This window comes from Passer domesticus, chromosome 12 (genome assembly GCF_036417665.1).
Source record: "Passer domesticus isolate bPasDom1 chromosome 12, bPasDom1.hap1, whole genome shotgun sequence".
NCBI classification, from domain to species: Eukaryota; Metazoa; Chordata; class Aves; order Passeriformes; family Passeridae; genus Passer; species Passer domesticus.
Window position 1 is genome coordinate 7054861 of NC_087485.1, and position 23964 is coordinate 7078824.

The 23964-nt window shown below is 55.1% G+C and overlaps 2 protein-coding genes across 2 annotated transcripts in view; one reads left to right on the top strand and one right to left on the bottom strand.

The window, feature by feature from the left end:
* The first annotated feature begins 672 nt into the window (after positions 1-672).
* Positions 673-17712, top strand: HSD11B2 (hydroxysteroid 11-beta dehydrogenase 2). Its single transcript, XM_064387196.1, has 5 exons — positions 673-984; positions 14991-15203; positions 15474-15659; positions 16223-16360; positions 16838-17712. The coding sequence occupies exons 1-5, from the start codon at positions 690-692 to the stop codon at positions 17197-17199; spliced, it is 1194 nt and encodes a 397-aa protein (XP_064243266.1). The 5' UTR covers positions 673-689; the 3' UTR covers positions 17200-17712.
* A 589-nt stretch (positions 17713-18301) lies between these two features.
* The window catches only part of ATP6V0D1 (ATPase H+ transporting V0 subunit d1), a 34496-nt gene continuing 28833 nt past the window's right edge, over positions 18302-23964 (bottom strand). Inside the window, exons 5-8 of the mRNA XM_064387195.1 lie at positions 21769-21846; positions 21009-21185; positions 20174-20251; positions 18302-19648 (exon numbers count right to left, since the gene is read on the bottom strand). Coding sequence (XP_064243265.1) covers positions 19487-19648; positions 20174-20251; positions 21009-21185; positions 21769-21846 — 495 coding nt within the window. The 3' untranslated portion in view covers positions 18302-19486. The remainder of the gene's footprint in view (positions 19649-20173; positions 20252-21008; positions 21186-21768; positions 21847-23964) is intronic.

A 23964-nucleotide genomic window follows, 5' to 3' on the forward strand; every position in this document is an offset into this window, starting at 1 on the left:
GCCAAGCCAAACCAAGCCAAGCTGCACTGTGACAATCTGGCACATCATCATGTCCTGGTCCGTGCTGAGCTGAGCTGTGCATATTGAGGTGGCATGGTGTCCTGAGCTGTTCTGAGCTGAGCTGTGCCAAGCTGGACCAAGCTGAATTGTGCCTATTTAGGTGGCAAAATATCCTGAGCAGGGCTGAGCTGAGCTGAGCTGAGCTGACCCGAGATGAGCCATCTCTACTGAGCTGGCAAAACGCCCCAAGCTGTGCTGAACTGAATCGACTTGGGTGGCATCATACCCCTAGCTGAGCTGAGCTGAGCCGTGCCGGACTAAGCGACACCGAACGCACCTACCTAGGCAGCAGAATATCCTGAGCAGGACTGAGCCAAGCCAAACCGTGCCGAACCGAGCCGTGCCTATCCAGGCAGCACGATGTCCCGAGCCGCGCCAAGCCACGCCGAGCCGAGCCGAGCCGAGCCGAGCCGAGGGTACCAAGCTGCTCCGCCTCCCCCCCTCCCGGGCCGCCGGTGCCGGTGCCGGTGCCCGCGGTCCCGGTGCCCGGCGCTCCGTCCCGCCCGTCTCCCATTGGCGGCGGCCGGTCCCGCCCCGCCCCGCTCCCCCGCCGGGCGGGTATAAACGGGCGCGGCGGGGCGGGCGAGCGGCAGCGGCGGGGCCGTGCCGGGCCCGGGATCGGGACCGGGATGGAGCCGGGGCTGGAGCGCTGGGCGCACGGCGCGCTGTGGGCGGCGCTCGCCGGCAGCCTGGCGCTGCGGGCGGCGCGGCGGGCGCCGGGGCCGGGCCGGGGGCTGGGGCCGCCGCTGGGCCGGGGGCTGGTGCTGCCGCTGGCGCTGCTGGCCGCGCTGCAGAGCCTGTGCCGCGCCTGGCTGCCGCTGCCCCTGGGGCTGGCCCTGGCCGCCGCCGCCGCCGGGCTGCTGCTGTGGCGGGCGGCGCCCCGCGGGCTGCTGCCGGTGGCGGGCAGAGCCGTCCTTGTCACAGGTGAGTGCGGGGACACGGCCTCGACGCCCCGACGGCACCGCCTGGGCTCGGCGGGGAGCGGAGTGGGGCGTCCCGCAGGCACCAGGACGCTGCTGACTGTGGGGTCCCGCTGGGGACCAACCACCGCTGCCAGCGCATCCCTCATCCTCTTCCACGTCCAAGCAGAGCCGGCCAGGCTGTATCTGCCCCGCGAAGCAGGGAGTTGCAATGGCCCCTCGAGTGTTGACCACTAGTTGCAGCATGATGCCTAGAGCTGCTTCCTCTGGAAGCCCTGAGATTAGATGGGACAGAGCTGGCTTTGGACCCTGTCGGCTGGCCAAAGGGCTTCCCTCTCCTCTTCTCCCCTTCCCTTCCTCCCCTCTGGAGTTGTACTTGTTCTTGAAAAGGGTCTCATAGTATCTCTAGAGGCTTTAACAGGGCTGGCTACCTAGTGCTGAGCATCACTGCTTCATCCAGAGCTCCATCCAGGGTGCTGCTGGTGACAAGGTACTCACTGTGTGGGTATCCTTGGGAAATGCTGCCCAGCTGCTGCCTGCCTCTCTTTGGGCTGCCTGGTCCAAAGCTCCTCTGTGGTCCTAAGCTCCTTAGAGGATGTGCTATGCTCCCAAGTTTTGCACAGCTCTGGCTTGCTGGCTGAAGCTCTTTAGGCTATCTTGGTGTATACATGGTTTCTCACTCCTTCCTCCTGGCAGTGGAACTGCAGGATGAGAGCCAGGCTCAGCAGTGCATTGCTGTGAGGCAATGGTAGTAGAGAGATGAGGAGGAAGTGCTGGAGCTGGGGTGGTTTTTGCTCCAGGTGTGCCTGGAAGGTGCCACTGGCTCCACATGGATGCAGAGGGGAGGGAAACTTGTGGGCATGACCTTGGCAGTGCTCCCAAGGACAGGAGCCTGCATCCTGGTGGGGATGCCTGGGCTTGGAGGTGCTGAAGCTGGAGAAGGCAGTTTGCGTGTTTCCTTGAAAATTAAGGCAAGTCCTGCGTCCCCTGTCCAGCTTGAAGGGTTCTGTGGCAGCAGTAGGAAGTGCAGGGAATCCTCTCTGGAGGAGGAAGATCAGAGCAGCAAGGCAGTGGATGAATGAATGATTCAACTGAGTGAAGGTCAAAGCTGCAGCAGGGCAGGGCTGCCTGTGGAGGATGTCTGACAGCCATGCGCTCACAGGTGCCCTGTGGCACACCAGCTCTGGCAGCCCTGGCTCCCTGGCATTGCCTGTATCATTAGTGAGTCAGTGACTGGAACAAGGTGTTCTTGCCCCAGTGCATTGAGGTGGCACCTCTGCAGCTCTGATGTGTTTGCTCTTGGCTGTAAATACTTTGTGGTTTTACAGGTTCGAGGCGCAACCCGCGGTGCGGGATTGGCGTTTCCGTGCTGCTGCTCTGGCAAGTGCCTGCCAAGGGGCAGATGTAAGGGCTGTTTTGCTGGGGATGGCATCCCTCACTTGAGTATTTGCATAGTAATTAGCCTGATTCTTTTATGGATTAATTCCAGGGAACTAGATATTGAGTAGCTGCTTGTGTCTCCTGTGGGAGCAGCCAGGAAGGATCAGCTCGGGGAGAAAGGCAGCCTGACCTTCCTCCTCTTGCCAATGGGAAGCAAAGCCTGGCAGAGAGAGCAGCATGAGCATAGATGGCTGGCAATGCTGGCCTCATTGAAGGTGTGTGAGGTCAGGGACAGAACTTCTGCCATGCTGTGTGTTGTGCTGGACCTTGCAGATCAGCTGAGAAATGGTACAAAGTCCCCTCCTGATGGAGCAGTGCAGGTTTCAGCCTGAAAATCTTTGGGCATCATTTCCTTGTATACACATCTTGGCTGCTGTCTTAATCCTGCAGTAGGTTCAGTGATGCTTATCTGGGGCAAGTTAAGGTGGCTGCAGTGCTGCTCTATCTCCCAGGTGATGAGTTTCAGCTCTTCCAGCTGCCCACTCTCCCTGGGAAGGGAGTTGAGCTCTGCATGTGATGCTCCAGCCCCGTGTGATGCTCCAGTGCTGTTCAGACATCACTGGCTAAATAAAACTTAGTTATGGCAGGGATTGAAGGAAAACTAACTGTGCAGCCCAGTGGGAAAATAGCAGAGCAGCTGTAGAGCTGCTGCAGAGCAAAGCTGCTGACCCTGTGGTAGCAGCAGGGGCTGGAAAGTTGTGGCGTTTCCCATCTGCTGCAGGTTTGCATTTTGGCTGTTGCACATGGGACTGGGGTTTGGCTGGAGCAGGGTTGGGCAGCCACCTGCTGCTAGAGGGGAGCAAGGGATGCTGTGCTTTCCCATGAGGCATCCCCTCATGGGCTAGCAAAGTAAGTGGTCACAAGTCCCTGCAGTGCTGTGTTTGTCTGGGGCTCTGACCTTGGGTCTTTTGTTCTGCATCCCAATGGTCCAGCTTCTCCAGGAGCACGGCTCCGGTGGATGCAGCCTGGCTGGGAGCAGAGGGTGAGGAAAGTGTTAATCCTGTATTCCTAGGGGATGTAACAGCTGTTTTCAGGGAGGAGGAGAATGCCCTCCTTTGCAGCCAGGGGCTGGGAGAGGTCAGCCCCAGGAGGCTGGTGGGGATGAGGAGGGGAGCAGAGAGCAGCTGCTAGGCCAGGGCTGGGAGGGAGACAGCAGCTCTCTCCATGCCTCCCTTGGTTTGCTGTCCTGAGCCTGCCCTTGCCTTAAAGATGAGCTCACACCTGGCACAGGCTTTAGCCAAACTTGGAAAACCACAAGGACCCAAGCATACCTGCAGTGTGGGCAGGGTTGGTAGGGGCAGCTGCCTGAACGGAGCCTGATCCAGCACGGGGAAGCTGCAAGGCAGCCAATGCCTGGCATCCCTCACCAGTGTGTGACAGGGCACTCCAGGGTGCTGGTGCTGCTCACTGGCACCTGTGGGCCAGTGGTGGCAGTGGCTCACTGAGAGCTGCTTGTTTCAAACACCAGACAGCTGGTTTGTGTGTGCATCCCCCTTCCCAAATGTGAAATGGCACTGCTGGGTGTTCTTAGGGCCATTGGACTCCTCAGAGCTGTGTGAACAAAGAGGAGTGTTATATCCCATACTCCTTCCCACTGGGAATTGGTACAAAAAGCAGTCCAGCCTCTGCAGCATGGGCAGGGCTGGTGGTCTGCAAAAGCAGGCTTGGAGGGAGGTGATGAGCTGCCATTTCTTGGCCTCTCCAGATTCAGCCTGGCAGTGCTTTGTGCAAGGTTGGGTTTTGGTTGGGTCAGTTTAGACATGAACCTACAACATCCTTGGGTTCCTGTGGTCTTAGCAGATGCCTGTGGAATTCAGTGAGCCTACTGAAACCATCCAAATCAACTGGGTGCCTGGAGGTGGTGGAGGGATGGCCAGGAGCATCCCAGGGCTCCACTGAGCAGCTGGAGAAGCCTCTTGCTGTTGCCATGTGTGACTGTGTGGGGTGGTTCTTTGGATAGTAGCCAACTGCCCAGTTTACTGCAGATCCTTGAAAAGCACCAAATGCAAAGCAGCCCATAGAGTCTGCCTGCCTGCAGGGCTTTGCCAGAGCAGAGGAAGGACAGGAGTTGTGTTACAAGATACTGGTTCATACGCTTCAGCTTGGATGGAAAGTTGAAAATAGTGACCTGTTATTCTGTCTATAATGGTGGTATCTGAATTAACTCTCCAAATATCAGGATGGCTGCCTGAGAGAAGCAGTCTGGGTCTCCTGTATCCTTGCTCTTCCTTGGTGCAGCCTGTGAAGGAAGCTAGGAGCACCTGCAGATTGGTCTGTCTTCCAACAAATAATCTCTGTGAGCAAAACTGGTTGTTGGTCAGGCTGCCCAGACCCAAACCTGCCCTGTCCTCCTCTCTTCTCCTTCCTGGCTGCAGGGAAAGTGTGATTTTCCTGGTGAAGCCTTCTTGTTACAATTGCATGCCCCATTAACAATCTGAAATGGGTCAGAGCTTCACATCATGTTCAAGGTTAACAGAGGCTTTGCAACTTGCAGCGCTTCAGTGTTTCCCATGGACTCCACAGATGTTGAAGCATCTGCTGGCTGCAGCAGGACTGAGTGATTCAATCCAGATGTTGGGACTCTTGCTTTCTGCCATGAAGGTAAATCACTTTCTGTGGTAAAAAAAGCAGTGTTGCTCCCATCTGGACTTTGATGTTGTCTTAGATCTATTTTCCAGCTAAACAAAGTGACTGAGAAATGCCAGGGTCAAGGATTTGGGGCTGGCTCTGGGATTGGCACCTCTGCACCACGGCGTGGCTGGAGCACCTGCACAGCACGCTCACAGCCTGTGCTTGGTGCTGAGCCTGCCAGCAGCCTTGCTGTGAGAAATACTTTGTGCAAAGGTGCTGCACCTCTCCATAGGTGACTTTCACTCTGCTTCTGGAGCCAGTGACCCAGCTCAGAGGTACCTGGGATCTTTCCCCAGCCTAAGTGCAGGGGGTTGGAACTAGGTGATCTTTCAGGTCCGTGCCAAACCAAACCATTCTGTGATTCTATAAGTGAAAGCTGAAAATCCACTCATTCCCTGAAATTGCTCTGATTTTTCCAGAATCTATTAAAAATTAACAGCAGAGGCAGCTGCTGCCTCCAAGCTGAGGGGTGGGACAGGACCAAAATCAAACACCCAAACTCCAGCCCTGGTATACAAGCAATTCCTGGTATGCTTGAACTTAAAAAAATGCAACATTTAACTCTAGTTACAGGGTTTGCTGCTGGCTTTTGGGAACAGAGGAGGAAAGCTGTTTTTTCTGCCTCTATCTGCAGGGCTGAAGCTCTCCCCCCGCTTTGTCAGCAGCCCTCCATGGATTTAGGATTCTTCTTTCCCACGTGAGGTTTCTTCAGAAATAGATACCTACCCCTGCTCACCGCAGGCATGTGGATAGATATGCTCGGCTTTTTCTCACTTATCTATAAAATAAGCACTTTTGAAGCCTACTAATGACACAGACCTGTTGAGGTGGGAGTTTTTAGCACCGTTAACCAAAAATGATGAGCACAGCTAATTAGGAGGAAAAACACATTGAGGTTTCATACTGTGGGAGACTGGAGTTGGTAGAGAAACCCAAGCTGGCTTGATTAACCTCGGGGTTATGCGGGGACATGAGAGCAACAAAGCAAAGACTTCCCTGCCGAAATGAGATTGTCAGATGGGAACGGATGCTTTCGGAAGGAGAGAAGTGTAGGCAGTTGCTGCCCTCTAGTCCAATGAGCAGCACATTTTTAATGAGGTCTGGGATTGGGTTACCCACTGTTGAGTCTAGCTCCCCTCAAGCCAGGATCTGGTTACAGAAGAGCCGGTTGCTGCTTTTACTGCTGGGAGCACAGCACAGGGTTGGTGGGCTTGCCCAGCCAGGGTTTTGTTTGAGGGGGCTTCTCAAGGTGTTTCCACCAAATCTTTGCCTTCTCCCCATGGTCTTCTTTCAGTGCAGCTGGAGGGGCTTTTTTTTTTCCAAGAAGGAAAGGCTGCAGGGCTTCTGGTACCTCTTCACCTCCTGATGTCCCTCCTGTCATCTCAGATCTGAGGTACTGCTGTGGAGCCCCCAAGGCCAGGTGGGATGGGGCTTGGAGCAATCTGGGTTAGTGGAAGGTGTCCCTGGCCACAGCAGGGCTGCTGGTACTGGATGACCCTATAAAGTCCCTTCCAACCTAACTGTTCTATATTAAGGTGAAAAATGCTCAAATTTTCTATGATAAGGTGGACAAACTGCCCTCATGCTGTCAGTATGTTGCTACAGGTATAGTTTAGGACCTTTTATTTTTAACCTCCCCAGCATGTGCCTGTTACCTCCTTCCCTGCTCCCCTCAGTGGCTGCGGCATATCCACCATCTCCCATTCTTCTGTCTCAGCTTGTATGTGCAACGTATCACTTCTGCTTCCTTCTCCCCTGGAGAGCTGCCAGCCCCTGAGCTTTATCAGTTCCCCCTCGGGAGCTGGCTTCCCTGTCACACATGGCGCTGTCCTGGGATTTGCTGGCTCTAAGGCTGTAATCTTGAAAAGCAGTTTTTGGCTTTACAGGCTTTGCGGCAGCGCTTCCTCTTGTTGGGTGGCTGACCCTGTGGAGCCAGATGGTGAGTGACTCCCAGGCAGGCTGGGAACAGAGAGAAGGGATGGGCTGGAAAGCTCAGGTACCTGCCCTGATGTCTTCTGTGGCAGCTCTGAGAATCACAGAAGCTCTGAATGGTTTGGGTTGGAAGAGGCTTTAAAGACCGTCTTGTTCCAACCCCCCTGCCATGGGCAGGGACACCTTCTACTAGACCAGGTTGCTCCAAACCACATCCCACCTGGCCTTGAACACTTCCAGGGATGGGGCAGCTGCAGCTTCTCTGGGCTACGAGGGCCTCATCCTGTTATGAGTTACCCACTGTGACCAATGTTTGTTCCTCTCTCAGGTCCTGGTTACCAGGTGGGGATAATCTCCAGCCTGGAGTGTGCAGCCATCCCAGGATGAATTCTGTCCCCCTCTTTCAGCTGTTGTTCTGGGCTCTGTCTAAGCTGAAGGGGACGTGTGGATGCTGCCCTGGCATTGCCTGGGTCAGCCCAACTATGTCCAAGCACATCAGCCTGGAGGGCTACCTTCATGTATTTTGGGGAAAATGCACCAAAATAGCCTTATCATACTCAAACTCTTACTCTGAATAGCTGGTGAGAGCTACAGGTGAAGAGTAAGAAGGGGACAACTTGAACTGTGTATGGAAAGGGCAGGTGGGTTGAGGTCGTCGTGAGGCACAGCTCTGAGCCCGGGGGCTTAAACAGCTCAGTGTATTTCAAAAGCTGTCTTGGCAGAAGCTCAGTTGGTGTTTGCTCAAGTGTTTTGCTCTGTTTCTAAAAAAAAAAAAAAAGTCCCCCGCTTCACATGGATCTGGAAGCTGCAAAAGAAAATAGTTGGTGCAGCTGTAGAGACTATCATGATGTGGGAATGGGCAGGGCTTGCACCACTTCTGCTTGCTTGGGATTGTGGCATGAGGTGGGAGTTCACTCTTGTGTCAAGGAGAGTGATGAGATGGCACCTTATAAGCAAAGAAATATCGCATCAGCAAAATACCCCTAAAAGAGCAGTGCTCTATTGAAACTGCCATAGCCTTATTGGGTTGCTGAAACTCTGAGATGCTTAACATGATGATCTCCTGGACTTGCTCTGACCTGTTGCTTTAGTCAGCACTGTCCCAGCATGGCTTTGTCTCTGCTGGCATCATTTGTGACTTGCCCACAGTGGGTGGCACTTCAAAGCTCTCCCATGGTTGACCTGTCCTACCACATGGTTAGAGGTTCCCCTGGTCATGCCATGGCTGTGGTGCTTTGCTGTCCTGGCTAGAAACACCTTCCCTGAGATGTCCCTGGGTGGTGATGGCTCGTGGTGGTCCATGTAGAAGAGCTGTTCTTCCCTTCAGCTGCCTGTGGATGGATTAGCCCTGCCTGTAGCAGATCTTAGGCATGACCTGCTGCCTCTCTTTGCTTGTATAGCACACAGGAGGGATGGATGTGGGGCTCGGCTGCTGGTTCTCCAGCCTGCTGGGAGTCCCTGGAGAGCCCTTTTGCAGACTAGAGCTGGCCCACCAGCAGGTGCCCCAGCTATGGCTTTATTGCCACCACCTTATTCCCCAGGAGCATTTTTGGACATTCCAGACACAGCTGGTGGAGCTTTCTGGCTTCTCAGCCTGGTTCCTACCCAGCTCTCCCTCTCCAGGAGCCCAGGTGGATGTGTTACCAGTGCCAGATTGCCATTGGCACTGCTCTTGAGTGGCACTTGATCTTGAGCGGTCTGGTCGAGTTGTCTCTGGGCCATGGGTGTCCTTCCCAGCAACAGCTCTTCCTGATGGATGGCCTTTGAGGCTTGTCAGCTCCATGTTCCCAGTTCACCATGTTCCCTTTGAAGGTGATTATTAACCTGGCTATCACCACAGCTCTTGACAACTTCCTCTTGGAGGGACAGCCATCCATCCCGGATTAGCTCTCATGTACAGCCTGTGCCAGGTGATGTCTGTGCTGCTGACTTCTCTCGTGTATCCCTGCCTGCTGCAAGATCAAATTATTGACTGTGAGAGTCTCACTGCTCCTTTTGGGGAGAGGATCTCCCCTCGGTGCAGACAGCAGCTGCCGGAAGGTGCCATCCAGCCCCGGCGTGCGGTGAGCGGCTGCTTCTAGGAAATTCCTGTGCTCTTTCTGCGAAGTTCACAGCGAGGCTGGAGGTGGCACTTCCTCCCCCCACCCTGTCAGCCTGTGAGCCCGGGGTCACTGCTCACCGCAGCAGCATCGCTGCCATGCCAGGGCTGGGTTAATTCCTGGGCCCCAGCCTCTTTGAGCATCCCACCAGGCACTGGCTTTGCATTGCAGGGGGCGGCTGGGCTCATTCCTGCCCTGCTGTCCCAGGGCACAAACAAGCTGCTGTGTTTATTAACCCCACTGGTGGCAAGCAGCATCTGCTGCTCACAGCTTTGGTGGGGGATAAGGTGTCTGGATGGCTTTTAGTGACAGTGATGGGGAGGGCTGTGGACTCTGACACCTTTTTTATTACCCAGCTGCTTTTGTGCAATTAGTCCCCAATACAGATGCACCAGTAAAGCTCCTGAGAAATAGCCTTTAATCCAGAAGCTGTGGGTGCATTCACACTGGCCTGGGGGCTCCTCATCATTTCTGTCTGGTTGTGTTGGTTGTCTAGGCAGAAAATCAGATTTCCCCCCTTCTCTTTGTTAAGTGGGAGATAACTTCCCGGGTGGAGGTGATGACTGTGAGGCCCCAGGAACACTTGGCTAATCCACTGTAATTCAAACCATCTGGCTACTGTCCCCAGCACACTATGGCACCCATGCACCCCCTGCCATGGGCATTCTGAGCTCTGCCTTCTGTCATGAGTCTCCTTGTGGGGCTGAGGGTTTGTCTGACCCCTGCTCTGCCCCATAGGACCATGGAGGGATGTGTCTGTCCTGGGCTGTGGGAGCCATCAGCAATCTCCCTCCAGCTGCCTGTGCTGACTGTGTCATGCAGGGGGATGGTCCTAGGGGAGCAGGGGCAGTGTGTGCCCCCCTTGGCTCAGGTCCTGCTCAGGAAGGAGGCTGAGGCTTTGCAGGGATGCACACCCAGGCTGCTTGGGTGGGGGGCTCCTGCATTATCCACTCACTAGGGATTTGGGGTTGGGATTTGGGTCATCCCTAAAGGTATCTTCTGGCTTTAATTTAATTTAATTAGGCTTGTGGCTTCCTGAACCCCAGTGCTGAGGACCAGCAGTAGCATCACCTGCTGCCACCCTGTCTGCCTGTGCTTGGGCATGAGGGCTGCTCCCAAAGGGAATGGGGACATGGCATGCCAAGCAAGCCAGTGGCTGGGGTGCTGTTTCCTGTGGACAGTGATGACACTGGATGGGTTGGGGGCTGTGGGTGCCCCTTCCCAGCTCCACTCCCACAGAAGTACCTTGGGTGTGGGCAGAGGGTGACTGATGCCTGGCTGGGGAGGACAGGGCTGCTGCATGGCTGTGGTGTGGGCAGCTGCTGTGGGGACAGGTGCTCCTGCCTTCCCCTCCCTCTTCTGTGCCCTGCCAAGAATTTGTTCCCTTTTGCCCAGGGCTGACATCACCCTTTTATCACTCCTTGCTCCAAATGTGTGCGGCATCCGGAAGGTGTTAGCCACTGGGCCTTGTCCTGCCCACACAGGATTTTGCTGGGCATTTTATCCTGCCTGGACCTGCACTGTGCAAGGACCCCCTCGAGTTCCTCTGGGGGACTGCCATCCCCTCTGATGGCACCATCCCCAGCTGGTGCCACCTTGTCCTGTGCTTCTGCATCCATGAGGTGCCCACACTCCCAGGATGGAGCTGAGATGAACAGCTGAGTTAGGATCAGTGCCTGCTCTGGCACCCAGCTGAGCCTCCCTCAGTGCTGCCCAGCTAAATCCCATACCATGCCTGGAGAAGCTGGACCCACGATGGCAGGGAATCCTGTCAGAGCCAGAAGGCCACATTTAGCTTGGCATCCCAGGCAGGTTTTGAGCTTGAGCCTGTGGAAACAAGTGGCTCAGCATGTTGATCCATTCGGCCTTGGTGCCCCAGCTCCTCCCCACTGATGGTGTCCTTGAGCCTGGTGACTGCTCCATCATGGTGAGGCCTCTTGGACAGGGTGGTGGGACACACAGCCCTAAAGCTCTTAGGGGAGGTGGGATTGATGTCCTGGGATTTGGGGAGCAGCAGGGGGCACCCAGGCAAGGGCCTGCAGAGCTGATGGGGGTGGAGGGGGTGATGCTCTTCTGAGTGCCCAACTCAGCTGGCAAGCTCCCAGTTGGTGGAAGGTGGAGCATCCTCAAGGGCACCTCCAGCTGCCTGGTTGCCAGGTGCCTGGGGTGCAGCCCCTGGGGCTGCTGACTGACCACACTGCTAGGGTGACCAGGGGGGAGCTGGTCCATCATAAGGATGCTCAGCCCTGGGGCAACCCCTCTTCAGCTTCCATACCAGGGTCCTCAGCTGGGGTGGCTGTGGAGGTACCAGATCCAGGGAGCTGCCACTGTACCCACCAGACTCTGCGCAGTTTTGCAGGCACATGGGAATTCTTCAGTGAAGTTGTGCTTCTCACTGCTTAGGTTTCTGTTGGTCCTCACCTGCTGTGCACGGTTCAGGGATGAGGATGCAGAGGTCATAAGGATGCCCAACTTCTGGTTCAGAGACGAGGCTCTGGTTTATGGCTGAGGGATGGGGATGAGGATGTACACAGCTCATGGCTTGGGAATGAAGAAGGTTGGCTTCAGGGCTTAAGATGCCCAGCTTGCATTCCACAGCTCCAGAATGAGACTGCACAGCTCATGGCTCATGGATAGCGACTCTCAGCTCACAGCTTGGGAAGGGAAGTCACTCCTAGGTCGTGTTGGGGTGAGCACCGCAGACCTGTGCTGCCAGCCCTCCATCATGTCCTGTGCCAGCAGTGGGGGCAGGGGCAGGCACGTGGTTGTGGTTCAGCAGCTCCCAGGCTGCAGCCGTGTTATTGACCCTCTCTGCTCCAATCACAAAACTGTAGCACTAATTTTGAGCATGTCTGTGTGTGGTGGCCTTGATGCTGGTGCAGGAGAGCAGGGTGAATACCTGAGACAGCAAAATGTCAGAGCGTGCCATGCCTGACTCACCTGAAAGAAATGAGTCCACACCAAAGCGGGAGTGCAGCTTCAGCCGGCTCCTGGCAGCGAGGAGGCACGAGCGGTGCAGGCTGGCTGGGAGCTGCCCAGCTGGCACAGCTCAGCCCCGGCGGTGGCTCTGCTGTCACCGGTGAGGAGCAGCTCTGGACAGTGGATGCAGGATGCTGTGGTGTCAGTCCTCTTTGCCTTCCCTGAGCTGGTGGCAGGGCACCCCTTATGATGATGCTGGAGGCCAAACCTTTTTGCTTGCTCCAGATAAGTAAAATTGGGGCTTGTCATGCCAAAATTCTCGTGGAGGCTTGCATCTCTCACTCTTTGGGTAGCCGCTGAAGTGGCTGGAGCTTCCGCAGAGTCCTCAGGAATTGCTGCTGACCCGCTGCTCTGGAAAACGTCCGTCCGTCCCCTGGTGCAGGAGTTTGTCCTGGCTTGCTGAGCCTGTGGAGGGTTGCTGGATTTTGCAACCTGGACTCAGGTTTTTCTCTGCTCCTGCTGCAGCAAAAGCCTCTGTCTGCTGGCCCAGGGTCCGTGGGGATGCGATGCAGGGGCTTCAGGGTACCTGCTCTCCTCTGCTGCGCTCCCAATGCTGGGCTCCTGTGCTTGATCTGACCACGTCCCTCCCTGCAGCACGACTGTGAAACCAGTTGGCAAGCTGGGAGCTGGGGCGGGGGGAACTGGCGCCGGCATCTCCTCGTGATGCAGCATCCTGGGAGGGCAGCGAGCCCAGCGCCAGCCTTGCTGGAGCTGCACAGACTGGACGGCTCCAGCGCTCCCGGCGGGGCCGGGCCAGCGGCAAGGGCTCCTGTGCCAGCTCCAGCGTGGCCAGCAGCTCATGTGCTGGTGGCCATGGGGAGTGAACATAGCCCTGGGAAAGCTGCCATGCTTTGGGGCCACGTGTTATGGGCCCAGGGGGTTCATTGTCCCTCCCTGCACTCTTGGCCATGCCTGAGCACAGCGGATGGGAAGCTGAGCAGCAGCAGAGACCTTAAATAACACCAGAGCATCCTCACCCTCCTGGCCTTGGGCCTCCCGCCAGCCTCCCAGGAGTTTTTTTTTTTTTGGTATGTGTGTGAATAAATTAGAACTTCCGAAACAAACCCTCTGACTGCCCTGCTCCTCTAAGGCAAAACAAATCCTGCCTGACTTGGACAGCATGTGGCTGTGTTTGCTCCCTCCTTGCCAGACTTGCCCATAAGAAGCCAGCAAACCTGGCTCTCAGTTTTTTGGGATGTTTCCCGGGGTTTTGAGAGTTACGTGGTGATAGGAAGCTTCATGTTTGGACTGGAAGTTTTTCTTGCATGGGAGCAGTGCAGGTAACCCTCCTGTCAGCTGCGTCATGGTGAGGCTGTAGCCACGAGCACTTTTATTTTTAAACCTTATCTTTATTGCAGTTTTCTCCTGCACTGCTTGGAAAGGTGAAATGCACCTTATCTGTTTGTCTGCTGGCAGCATGCACTGTTCCTAGGGAGGGGAGAGGTGGATGTGTGGTGCCAGCAGCACTTTCAGCATGCCCTGCAGATGAGGCTTTTGGGGGTGATGCTGGGGCAATACCAGGGACAGTGCTGGGGTGATGCTGAGCCAACCTGGCATGATGAGTGTTGGGTGTTGTGTGGGAAAAGGAGGTCCTTGCAGCCCCTTCCTGCCAACTGAGCACCTCTGGGCTGTGTTATCACTCTGGCCTCTGGCCAGAGGTTTAATTACAGGTTTCTGACGCAGCAATAGAGTAAAACTGAGCTGGGGACTGGGACAGAGATGCTGAACTGATGCTTAGCTGGCACCCCAAGAGCTCTAAGTGCCTGATCCCAGCCTGTGGGGTACGGAAGAGTGAGGCAGCCAGTCCCTGTGTCCACTCACCCAGCCTGCCCCCCACTCAAAGGCTGGTAGAGGGGTGCTGAATCTCATGACATAACAGTCCCCAGGACCACTGTTGTGTTCACCTGGGGTGGCTCCAGATGCCACACAGGGTCCGATTTCAGGATGTCCCCAGGAGCACCCAAAGGTGCAGGGTAGGAGGGTACAGGGCCATGGGGCTGGCCCTGCAGCGCTCCCCTGTTAATGGTTAATGTGGCTGGGCAGCGCTTGTGGCACAGACTCCCCGAGCTATCAGTGCTGCCATCGGCCCCGGGAACAGCCTGTACCTTGCCGCTGCTGTTTGTTTGCATCCCGACTGCTCCACCCTGGCCATTGGCCTTGTCACTGCTCTGCAACAGCCAGCTCCCGCCCGGGCTGTCCTCCAGTCACCCCGACGGTGGCTTTGTAGGTGACAGTGTCACCTGTGGTGCCCTGTTTGAACAGAGATCGAGGAAATGAGGCTGGGACCAGGCATGGAGCACCAGCACTTTCCCCAGTGGTCCATCCCGTTTGGATGCTCCCTTGAAGGATGCAGGGTAGCAGGAGCACACCAGAATCCTTTTTTTTTCTCCTCACACTTTTTAATCCTCTCATGCCTCAGCCAGGTGAAGAGGTCCTCTGCCTCTTGACCACTTTCTGGGTGAAAAGCATTCGGCAAAAGTCTCCCACTGAGCCTTATTGCCAGCTATGAATGGTGCTTGATGGAGCTTTTAGAGGCTATTTTGAGGGTTGATGGCCCCGCAGCGCTGCAGGGCTCTGGGCTGTTCGGTGTGTTGCTGGTGCCTGCAGGTTTACCTGCACCTTAAATCAGGGAGGTGCTGGGGCGATGGGGTTGCAGATAAAGGGAGTGTTTTCTTCCTCCCGCATGAGAGAGAAAACAGCAGCTCTGAGACCTGCTAATGCCCCAGGGCAAGGTCACATCCTGGTGAGTCAGGAGCTACAGCGGGTGCACCGAGGTGGTCCTCGGGCAAGGGAAGCTGATGCTGGGGTGAATGTTTGGTTCCTGGGGTTGGTTCCTGGTGTCAGAGAGGCAGAGCTAGGGGATCTTTGGGGACTGGAGACAGACAGTGGCTGTCACGGCCCACTGCAAGGCTCTTCCCGTCTCTTTCAGGATGTGATTCGGGCTTTGGGCAGGCAACAGCCAGGCACTTGGACATCATGGGCTTTCGGGTGTTTGCCAGCGTGCTGGACCTGCAGAGTCCTGGTGCCCAGGAGCTGCGCCAGAGCTGCTCGACGAGGCTGACGCTGCTGCAGATGGACCTGACCAAGAGGGAGGACATCCAGCGTGTCCTGCAGCATATCCAGGCCCACACCAACAGCACAGGTAGGAGCCACCTTTGGCAACCTCCCAGGACCCCACAAAACTCCCTGGGACCTCAGCCAATATGGCAGTGGCAAACATCCATGTGTCTCCACGGGGGGCTGTGTCCCTGCAGGCACCTGTGGAACAGCCTTTGCCAAGCTCTCTTCTTGTCCTGGGGGGACCCCACCATTCCCTTGCAGAATCCCCACCAGTCTGGGGAGCAGCTGGGAATCCCAGGGTGGGGCTTCCCCATTCAGGTCACCTCTTCAAGCACCCATCCCATCCCCACAGGACTCTGGGGCCTGGTGAACAATGCTGGGTTCAATGACACCATCGCCGACGCCGAGCTCTCGCCGCTGGGCAAGTTCCGCACCTGCATGGAGGTGAACTTCTTTGGCTCCCTGGAGCTCACCAAGGGGCTGCTGCCCCTGCTCCGCTCTGCCGGCGGCCGCATTGTCACCGTGAGCAGCCCTGCAGGTGAGCAGCTCCCTCCAGCGTGCACCCCTGGCACCCTCAGCCCAGGCATGGCCTGAGTATCCCCACGGTGTGGTGCAGTTCCCAACCCCCAGGTGCTCCAACATTCTCAGGCAGCTGGTACCAAGAACTCTAGGATGAGCTGGTAGCATTTCTGAACCCCATAGCAGCCACCAAGACATGGGGGAGACATGTGGGATGGGGACAGTCAGCCTGGTCACAACCCAAGCCCAGTTGCCATGTGCCTCCATTGGGGATGACAGCCCCAGCCAGGGTGGGAAAACCAACTTCCTCTGCCCTGCCCTTTTTTTTTTTGCCGATTAAAACACTAATCCATCACTGGGGATGACAATCCCAAATTTTAGCTGGACAGAGTGCAAAATTTCCTCTTCCCTCACCACATTTTCCCCCCTATTAAAACATTAATTTGAAGCTGATTTCAGTTGTTTTCTCAGCAAAATAAACCCTAAGCCAGGAACACAGTCCTGCACAAGCCCTGCCCTTTCCCCCCAGTCCCCTCTGTCCCTGCTGGAGCACTGGCTCACTCTTTCTTTCACTTGTGCCAGGTGACATGCCCTTCCCCTGCCTGGCAGCCTACGGGGCCTCGAAGGCAGCCCTCAGCCTGGTCATGGACACCTTCCGCAGCGAGCTCCAGCCCTGGGGCATCAAAGTCAGCCTCATCCTGCCTGGCTACTACAAAACAGGTGAGAGGGTCAGTGCCTGCTCCCTGCCTGTGGGCAAAAGACAGGTATCCCAGGGAGGCAGAAGATGGAGCAAGGGGATGGGTAGTTGATGGTGCAAGCATGCAGCTTCTGAGCATCTCCAGGGATCCCATACAGGGACAGTGGCTATCCTGTGCTGTTGGGCTCTGCTGGACTGGAAACAGCATCAGGATCAAGTTCTGCCAGCAGCCCCCATGCCATTAGGACTGGTCAAAGCAGCTCAGTCAGGTTTATGATAGCAGCATCCCCACTGCAGGCAGGGTCCAAGACCCCTGGTCCAGTCTCAGGCTAGCAAGAGCCACTATGGTGCTACTACTGTACTTCCCTCATGGCAGTCTTTGCCAGGGTCTCAGCTGGACTTTCCTGTGAGGCTGGAAGGTGACTGGGGCTGCTGGCACCCATGGCAGAGGGGCTGGAGTTGAGGAGCTCACAGAGCTCACAGGGACTGTTTCCTTGCAGGGACGACATGTGACCCTGCCTTCTGGAACCTGCAGAAGCAGCAGCTGTTGTCCAGTCTGCCCCAGGAGCTGCTGCAGGCCTACGGCGAGGACTACGTGGAGGAGATCAACCAGCAGTTCATCCAGTTCATGAAGGTGGCGGTGGAGGACCTCAGCGCGGTGGTGAACAGCATCACAGAGGGGCTTCTGGCTGCCAACCCAGCCGTGCGCTACTACCCAGGGCAGGGCCTTGGGATCATGTATTTCATACACCGCTACCTGCCCTATTTTGTCCGAGACTTGTTCTTGAAAGGATTCTTCATCAACCCCAAGCTGCCCCGAGCCCTGCGGCGAGAGCACCACAAGGATGTGAAGAAGGCCTGACCTCGGCCTGCGCAGGCCCTGCTCCCGGGCTTTCCAGGCACACCGGCCCCTGAGCGCGTGCAAAGCCAAAGGCACCGCCCTCCTGCACCGTGGGGGAACAATCAGCACTAGACGTTAAAAACCAAATTTCTTTCCAAAATCAGGTAGATCTATTTTCTATTGTGCAAGAATCAACATTTTTTAGAGACCTTGGTTTTGTATTTTTTCTAACCGTGTACCCTCCAAGAGGCCCATCCCTGCCTGACTCCGCAGCTCTGCACCACAGGCTGGGATGTACCTCCTCAGCTACCCACCACCTTCCTTACTGCTCTCAGAGCTGTTTGTCTTCATCCCCTCTTGACTGGGTCAGGGCTGGGACCCTGTGGCCGCTGCCTCCCTGCCACTCATTACACACTCCACATGCTCCTGACGAGTGCAGGGGCTGAGACCAGGCTGCCAGTGCTGCAGAGCTCTTCATGAGATGAACTATGTGATTGTCACTTTTTAAATAAATCCATTATTGATATTCCAGCAGGCTCTGGCTGTCTCCTTCCACAGTGCAGTGCTGCAATGTGGCTCAGGGATGCCCAGCCTGTGGGCAGAGCTAAGCTGGGTCATGGCTGGCACTGTGGCAGGAGCCTTGCATGCAGCAGCAGGTGCCACAGGTACTCCCAGAAAAGGGCTCAGCCTGCCAGGAGGGATTTGTGCCCACTCCCTGCTCCTCCCCAGCCTTATGCCAAAAGCTTTTTTTTTGCTTTGCTCTGACTCTGTGGCTCTGCCGGGGCAAGGATGGCAGCGGTGACAGTGCCCCACGTGGACAGCCCCAGGCACCAGGGACAAACCATGCAGCTCCCTAACTTATGGATCATTCCCATAAGGCTGCACCCCTTAGCGCAGCAGCCAGCTGCACCCACAGACCAGGCACTGTCATGGCTTGGGCTGGAGGGAGTACCCCAGGTCACATGGGGTGGTACCACAACCATGCCTGTGGTGAAAACAAGTGTCCCTATTCAAACAGGAACCACACCAGGCTCCACTACCACAACTACCAGATTCCCTGTGACTGATGGAGGCTCCACCCGGGGGTGTGGGAGCAGGTGCCCAAGTAAGCAGGAGAGAACAGTGCAGTAGGCAGATATTTATTGGTGTAGAGAGGAGGGGAATCACAGGAAAACAAACTGCAGAGGTGACCACAGCACAAGCTGGGACAGAACCACTCTCCATTGATCCTTCCTCCCAGCAGCATCCAGCGTGTTTCCCTCCAGCAAAGCTTGTCTGCTGCCATTGCACATCTCCCAGAACTCAAGTGCAAGTAGGAGCCAGCCAGAACAGAGCAGCAAAGAGGAGGGCCACACCATGCCCAGGGCATGGTTCCCACCCTAGACCACAGATAGGCAGGGCCTGCCCCAACCAGGGTGACTAAGGCTGCTCTGGCCCCTGGCCAGCTGTGCCATGCAGCTCCATGGCAGTGCCAATCCACCCTCTGCAGGGGAGAAGCCTGGATGTCTACCCTGGAGGGGTGCAGGGGTACACCACCATCTGCAGAGACCAGAGGAGCCCCGGCTCTTCCATGGTTGTGCCAGTAAACTGCAAGCTGTAGTTCTCCACAGCTCTGAGGAAGGAGCTCAGCCAGCTTATGGAGTCCTGTCCAGGGCAGTAGGGAGACTAATGAGAGCTGCTTCTGCAGACACAGAAAGATTGCATGAAGTGCAAACACTGCCAGAGTGGGAGGACTGTGCTCCACAAGCACTCTGGCTCTGCCCTCACATTCCCACAGGCTCCATTCCAGTCCTGGCCAGGGTTGCTTGGTCTCTCCCAGGTCAGGGTTCACTACAAGGGGATGCAGGGATTGCACAGCAGCATGGGCTACGCTACAAACCACATTCTAACTACATCTCACAGGAACAACACTGAGTAGGAGACGTGCAGAGCACTTGACAGAGGGCCCCCAGCCATGGCAGACCTGACCCATTCCTCTGCAGCAGTGGGACCCCCTCAGAGGCAGCCCCCTGCAGCTCTATGAGCATAAGCACACACAGCAATTAGTACAGGAACACTGTGAACTGTGACTACTGCATACACAACAGGAGGCCCTCCTGCTGCACAGGGCTAAGCCTGGACCACTGGTCCCTCCGGACGTCTCACAGCACACACAACTCCAGCTTGTGAATAATTTAACTAGCAACTGTACAGTTTCCTCATTTGATCCAGTTCCACAGATGGGACATCCCTGGAGTCTGGGCAAGGGACAAATCAGGGAGTTAGGGGTCCCTCCGGACTCCAGGGGTGGGGCAGGAGCAGAGCAGAGTTAGAAGATGGGAATGTAGTTGTCAATCTTGGTCCTGTGTCGCTGGGCGATGCACTCTGCAATCCACACAATGTTGCGGCACTCCTGCTCCTTCAGCTTCACGAAGGCGTAGAAGACTCCAAAGTGGAACTGGTTGAGGAAGGCCAGCTTGTTCAGCTTTACCTGGGGAAAGCCCAGAGGATGACATGTCATTTGTTCACCTCAGATAGGAGGAGTCGGTCAAGGCAAGCATGCAGCTGCTTGGAAGGACCCATGACTTCCCAACAGGCTGAAGGCTGTGCACAGGTATCCTTTCTGCATCTCACTAGGTCCTCAGGACAGCTCCAACCTATAGCACATGGCTCAGGACAGACTCTGACATTTGAAGGGGGAAATATTTATAACTCAGGTACCATAGAAGTCCTTATTTTCCATGCAGTTACACTCTGGTTTTGCTGTTGATGGACCAAATATCCATTAGCAGCCCCAAACATGCCTCCTCACACTGCTAGAATCTGTCTGGGTGAGACAACAGGCCAAGCACTATGCCAGGCTCCCATTCTCATGCAGGAGCAGAGGGCAAGCATGCTTCTCCTTCCCCCAAACCTTGTTCATCCACAGCGCTGCTGAGAGGGCAGCAGACCAGCTTCCTGACACCTGGAGCTTTGCAAATGGCACACATCAAGCAGCATCTCATGGCTCACTCACCTCGTGCTCAAAGAACCTGTCTTCAAGGGTTTTGTCTCCAGGGTTGCTGCCAGCCCCTTCAAACAGCAGCTTGTACTCCTGCAGGAAGGCATTACATGAGGATATACCCTGTACCCAAACTCAGCAGAACTTGAGGGCCCACTGTGTCACAGATACTCCAGCCACCCTGTCAAGTCAGAGGACAGAGAAGCCAAGAGTCCTGCCCCTTCTCCAAAACGTGCAGCTCTCAAAGGTGTATCATTGCTTTGAGCCACAGGAAAAGGGGCATCAGGTACAGACCCCTCCACGTACAGACTGCAGGGTTTGGGCCAGACCCCTGTGCCCATGTACACAGGCTGCTCAGTAAGGGGACACTGAGCTCCGACTCCAAACAGGTCCCCAGCCACGCACAAAGTGCTTTGAACACAGACAAATCCAAACGTGCCCTCCCAGGCCAGTGTCCCATCTTGAACTGAGCCAGAGCTCAAGGCTGGAAGTGGGGCAACTCCACTTCTCACTGAAAACACATTTCCTTTCCCAAATAAGGCAAGGAGAGTCTGTCACTGCTGCCACATCAGCACCTCAAGGGTTTGGTGGTAAGGGCAGTCCCCACACCCTTGGACAAGGAACATTGTCTCCCAATCACCCCTAAAATGACAGCCATGACTAACAAGCCAGTGACATCTCGGGCAAGCCAAGTCCTGTCCAAGCAGAGCACAGGACCAACAGCATCAGAGAAGACTAGCTCCTCTATCCCCAAGATGTCAACCCACAAGTTCCCCCATATTCCCAAGAAGCTCTGACCCAGAGCAGGTTCTTGTACCAATCCCCACGGCCCTCACCCCAGAGCACTCACAGGGTAGTAGTCAGCAACGTTTTTGACTTGCTCGTAGTCATCTGCCCTGGCCAGCTGAGCCAGGCCCTCAGGGTAGAGCTTGCCACAGTGTGGGAACAGCTTGGCTCGGTCCTCCTTGGACAGCTCAGTACCAAATGAGTTGATGGTGATAATGAAGGCCCTCCGGTCAGCTTCAAACTGTGGGAAAAGAGTGGCTCATGCTGGGATGCAGCATCTTTACCAGAGGCTGGCAGATATCAGTGCTGCTCTGCACACAGCCACATCAGAGGACAGCATGAGGAGGCTGCTGGGATGTGTACAGCTCTCCAGTGCTCTGCTAGGGCAGGCTACAAGTGCTGGCTCCCAGTATGCCCAGTGCTGGGAGCATTCAGGTGAGGAAATCCCCATCCCAGGCACAAGCCAAATCCTGCCCAAGCCAAGGAGTGTCTCTCATCTACTGCTGTTAAGTTCTGCACGTCTCACAGCAAGCTTTGGCATGGAGAGAGGCTGTGACCCAAACAGCTCTGGTAGCTCTCCTACATGTTATCTATGTGAGAGGATGAAGATGATGCCACAGAAGCAACAAAGGTATCAGTACTTGGGGAACCAAAGTCATGCTCAGGCAGTGTTCCCCAGGCCTCCCAGTGAGCAGGTCAAGTGGGCGTGGAGATGCTGAGCATGACCTGGAGAATGCTTAACAGCTGGCAGACGAGCTGGGCCTGAGCAGGGAGTGATGACCATCACTGTAATATCATCCAGCTATGGAAGTTTCCAGACCTACCTCCAGGATTGGGCACATGGCATCTGCCGTGGTACCTCCCAGCGTCTTGCAGAACTTGTAGAAGGACTCCAGGTAAGCCTGGAAGAGAGAGGGCAGATGAGCATTCTCCTACACAGCTTCATCTACTCCCCCACAGGGGCCTTCAGCAGAGGACAGACAGCAAGCAGACTTTGCTTGCTTGCTCCCAGACGCTCTGTAACACAGCACAGGCACTCTGGCCCCATGTGAACTTGCCCACACAACGACTGTGCTTTCCCCAGGAGCCAGAGACATGAAGGGTTGTGGTTGGGTTTGTTCAAGTGACTGCATGAGCTTACTGTGGGCAAGATCCCCAGGCAGCAAGGTTAAAGCCTATTTTTCTCCTTTGAGTCGCCTAACTCATTTTACTGAAGTCTCACGTGGTTTCCTGACCCTGCTCTGGCCTCCACAAACATGCCAAGCCACACAACCATAGCTGCAAGACCTACACTCAGAAAGGAGCGCTGTGTAAGCAGAGTCAAGAGATGAGACAGGACATCTGTGAAAGAAACCAGCCATTCTCTCTAATTCTCTTTTCACACTGCGGCCACTTGGTCTCTATCCCAACTGAAGCACTGCAGAAAACACACGGCCAGGCACAGCTACGCTGCCTCCAGGAAATCCTTTGTGGAGATGTTCCGTAATCCATCTGGAAGATGACTCTGTCTCCCAGGGGGAGCCTAAGAAGGCTGTGGATGGCTAAAAGTATCGTTCAGCAAAAATGTTCTCAGAAGAAGTGATCAAGTAATAAAACGCCTCCCCGAGCAGAGAGCTGCAACCAGAATCACTTTAAAGGGATGGAATAAAAGGATGCTGAGACACCACAAATCTCTGCTTTATCACAACAACTCTAGGACTGAAGAGGGACTAAGAATGTACAAGCTGGATACCCTCACCCTCTGCACCAGGAAAGCACCTGGATGACTGTGTTCTGTAAATATTTGTTACCACACAGTGCAAGAGGACAATGCTGGGTGAGCATCACCCAAAGAAAGCCTCTCCAGCACTTGCCACTGCTCAGGTGGAGGAGAGCACAGAGCACCAGACTGCAGTTACCACAGGAACAAGGACATGGATAATGGATGCTGTTTGAGGCTGACAGGAAAGTGAACATGGAGAAGAGATTCAGTCACAACCCTGCCCTTATCAGAGCTCATGCACAAGCCTAAGGCTTTAGAAGCAAATATAGGTGAACTCAAATATCCACCAGTGAATGGGGATCCAATATCACAGACAACATGGAAACAGTCTGTAAACAGCTGCACTGGGTACCCTTCCAGTGACAGCAACTGGCAGAAAAACTCCAGTGTCCTGAAGCCCTTACCCCAGGAACAGAGGTGTCTCTGCCTTTAATGATCCTTCATGGGTCTTCCTTTTCATGAACCCACTCCCCCTGCCTCCTGCTAGCCTCATCTGTCCTCAAATCCAGTCTGAAGACAGGCCTTGGCCTGTCCATCCACACTGACTTTTCCAACTTCATCTGTGGATACCACCCTCCTCTGCCAGGTGAGGAATCCTAACCTTTTCCTGCAGTTTTCTGAACCGAAGTCATCCTACCCAATCCTCTAAATGTGTCTGCCTTAGCATCATCTCCTGTTTTGCTATTCATATTCTGAGATGAGAGGAATGAGATAGTATCCAGGTCAAACACACTTTACAGATGCATGCAGTAGCACAGTGATACCCACACAGTTCTTTATTACTGTTAAGAACAAGTAACCTTGTATAGAGACAATTACTTAGGTCAATCATTACCCAAGATTCCAGTTAGTAGTAGGAAGGAACAAGGAGACCCTCACTATACCAGCAGAGTTAGGATTCCTTCCTGGCCTCTCCCATACACCACTCCACATTTATCCACACTGATCTGCCTGCTTTATTTTACTGTCCAGTCACAAAGCTCCTTCAACTGGTTCCTACAAGAAAGTCATCAGCAAAGGCCAACAGTCAGCTGGCTTCACTTCAACAAGAGATGGAACAAAGGGAGTAAGAACTGAAGATAACAAGGCCAGCAATAAAGATAACAATGCCAGCACACTTCCATTGCAAGACTTGGCTGCACTCTACACTAAGCACTGACCATTTTTAACCTCTGTTCCCCATTTTAATCATATTTCCATTTGAGAATCTTCATTGCTAACAAGAAGCCTTTGTAATAGCCTTCCTCATATGAATCCT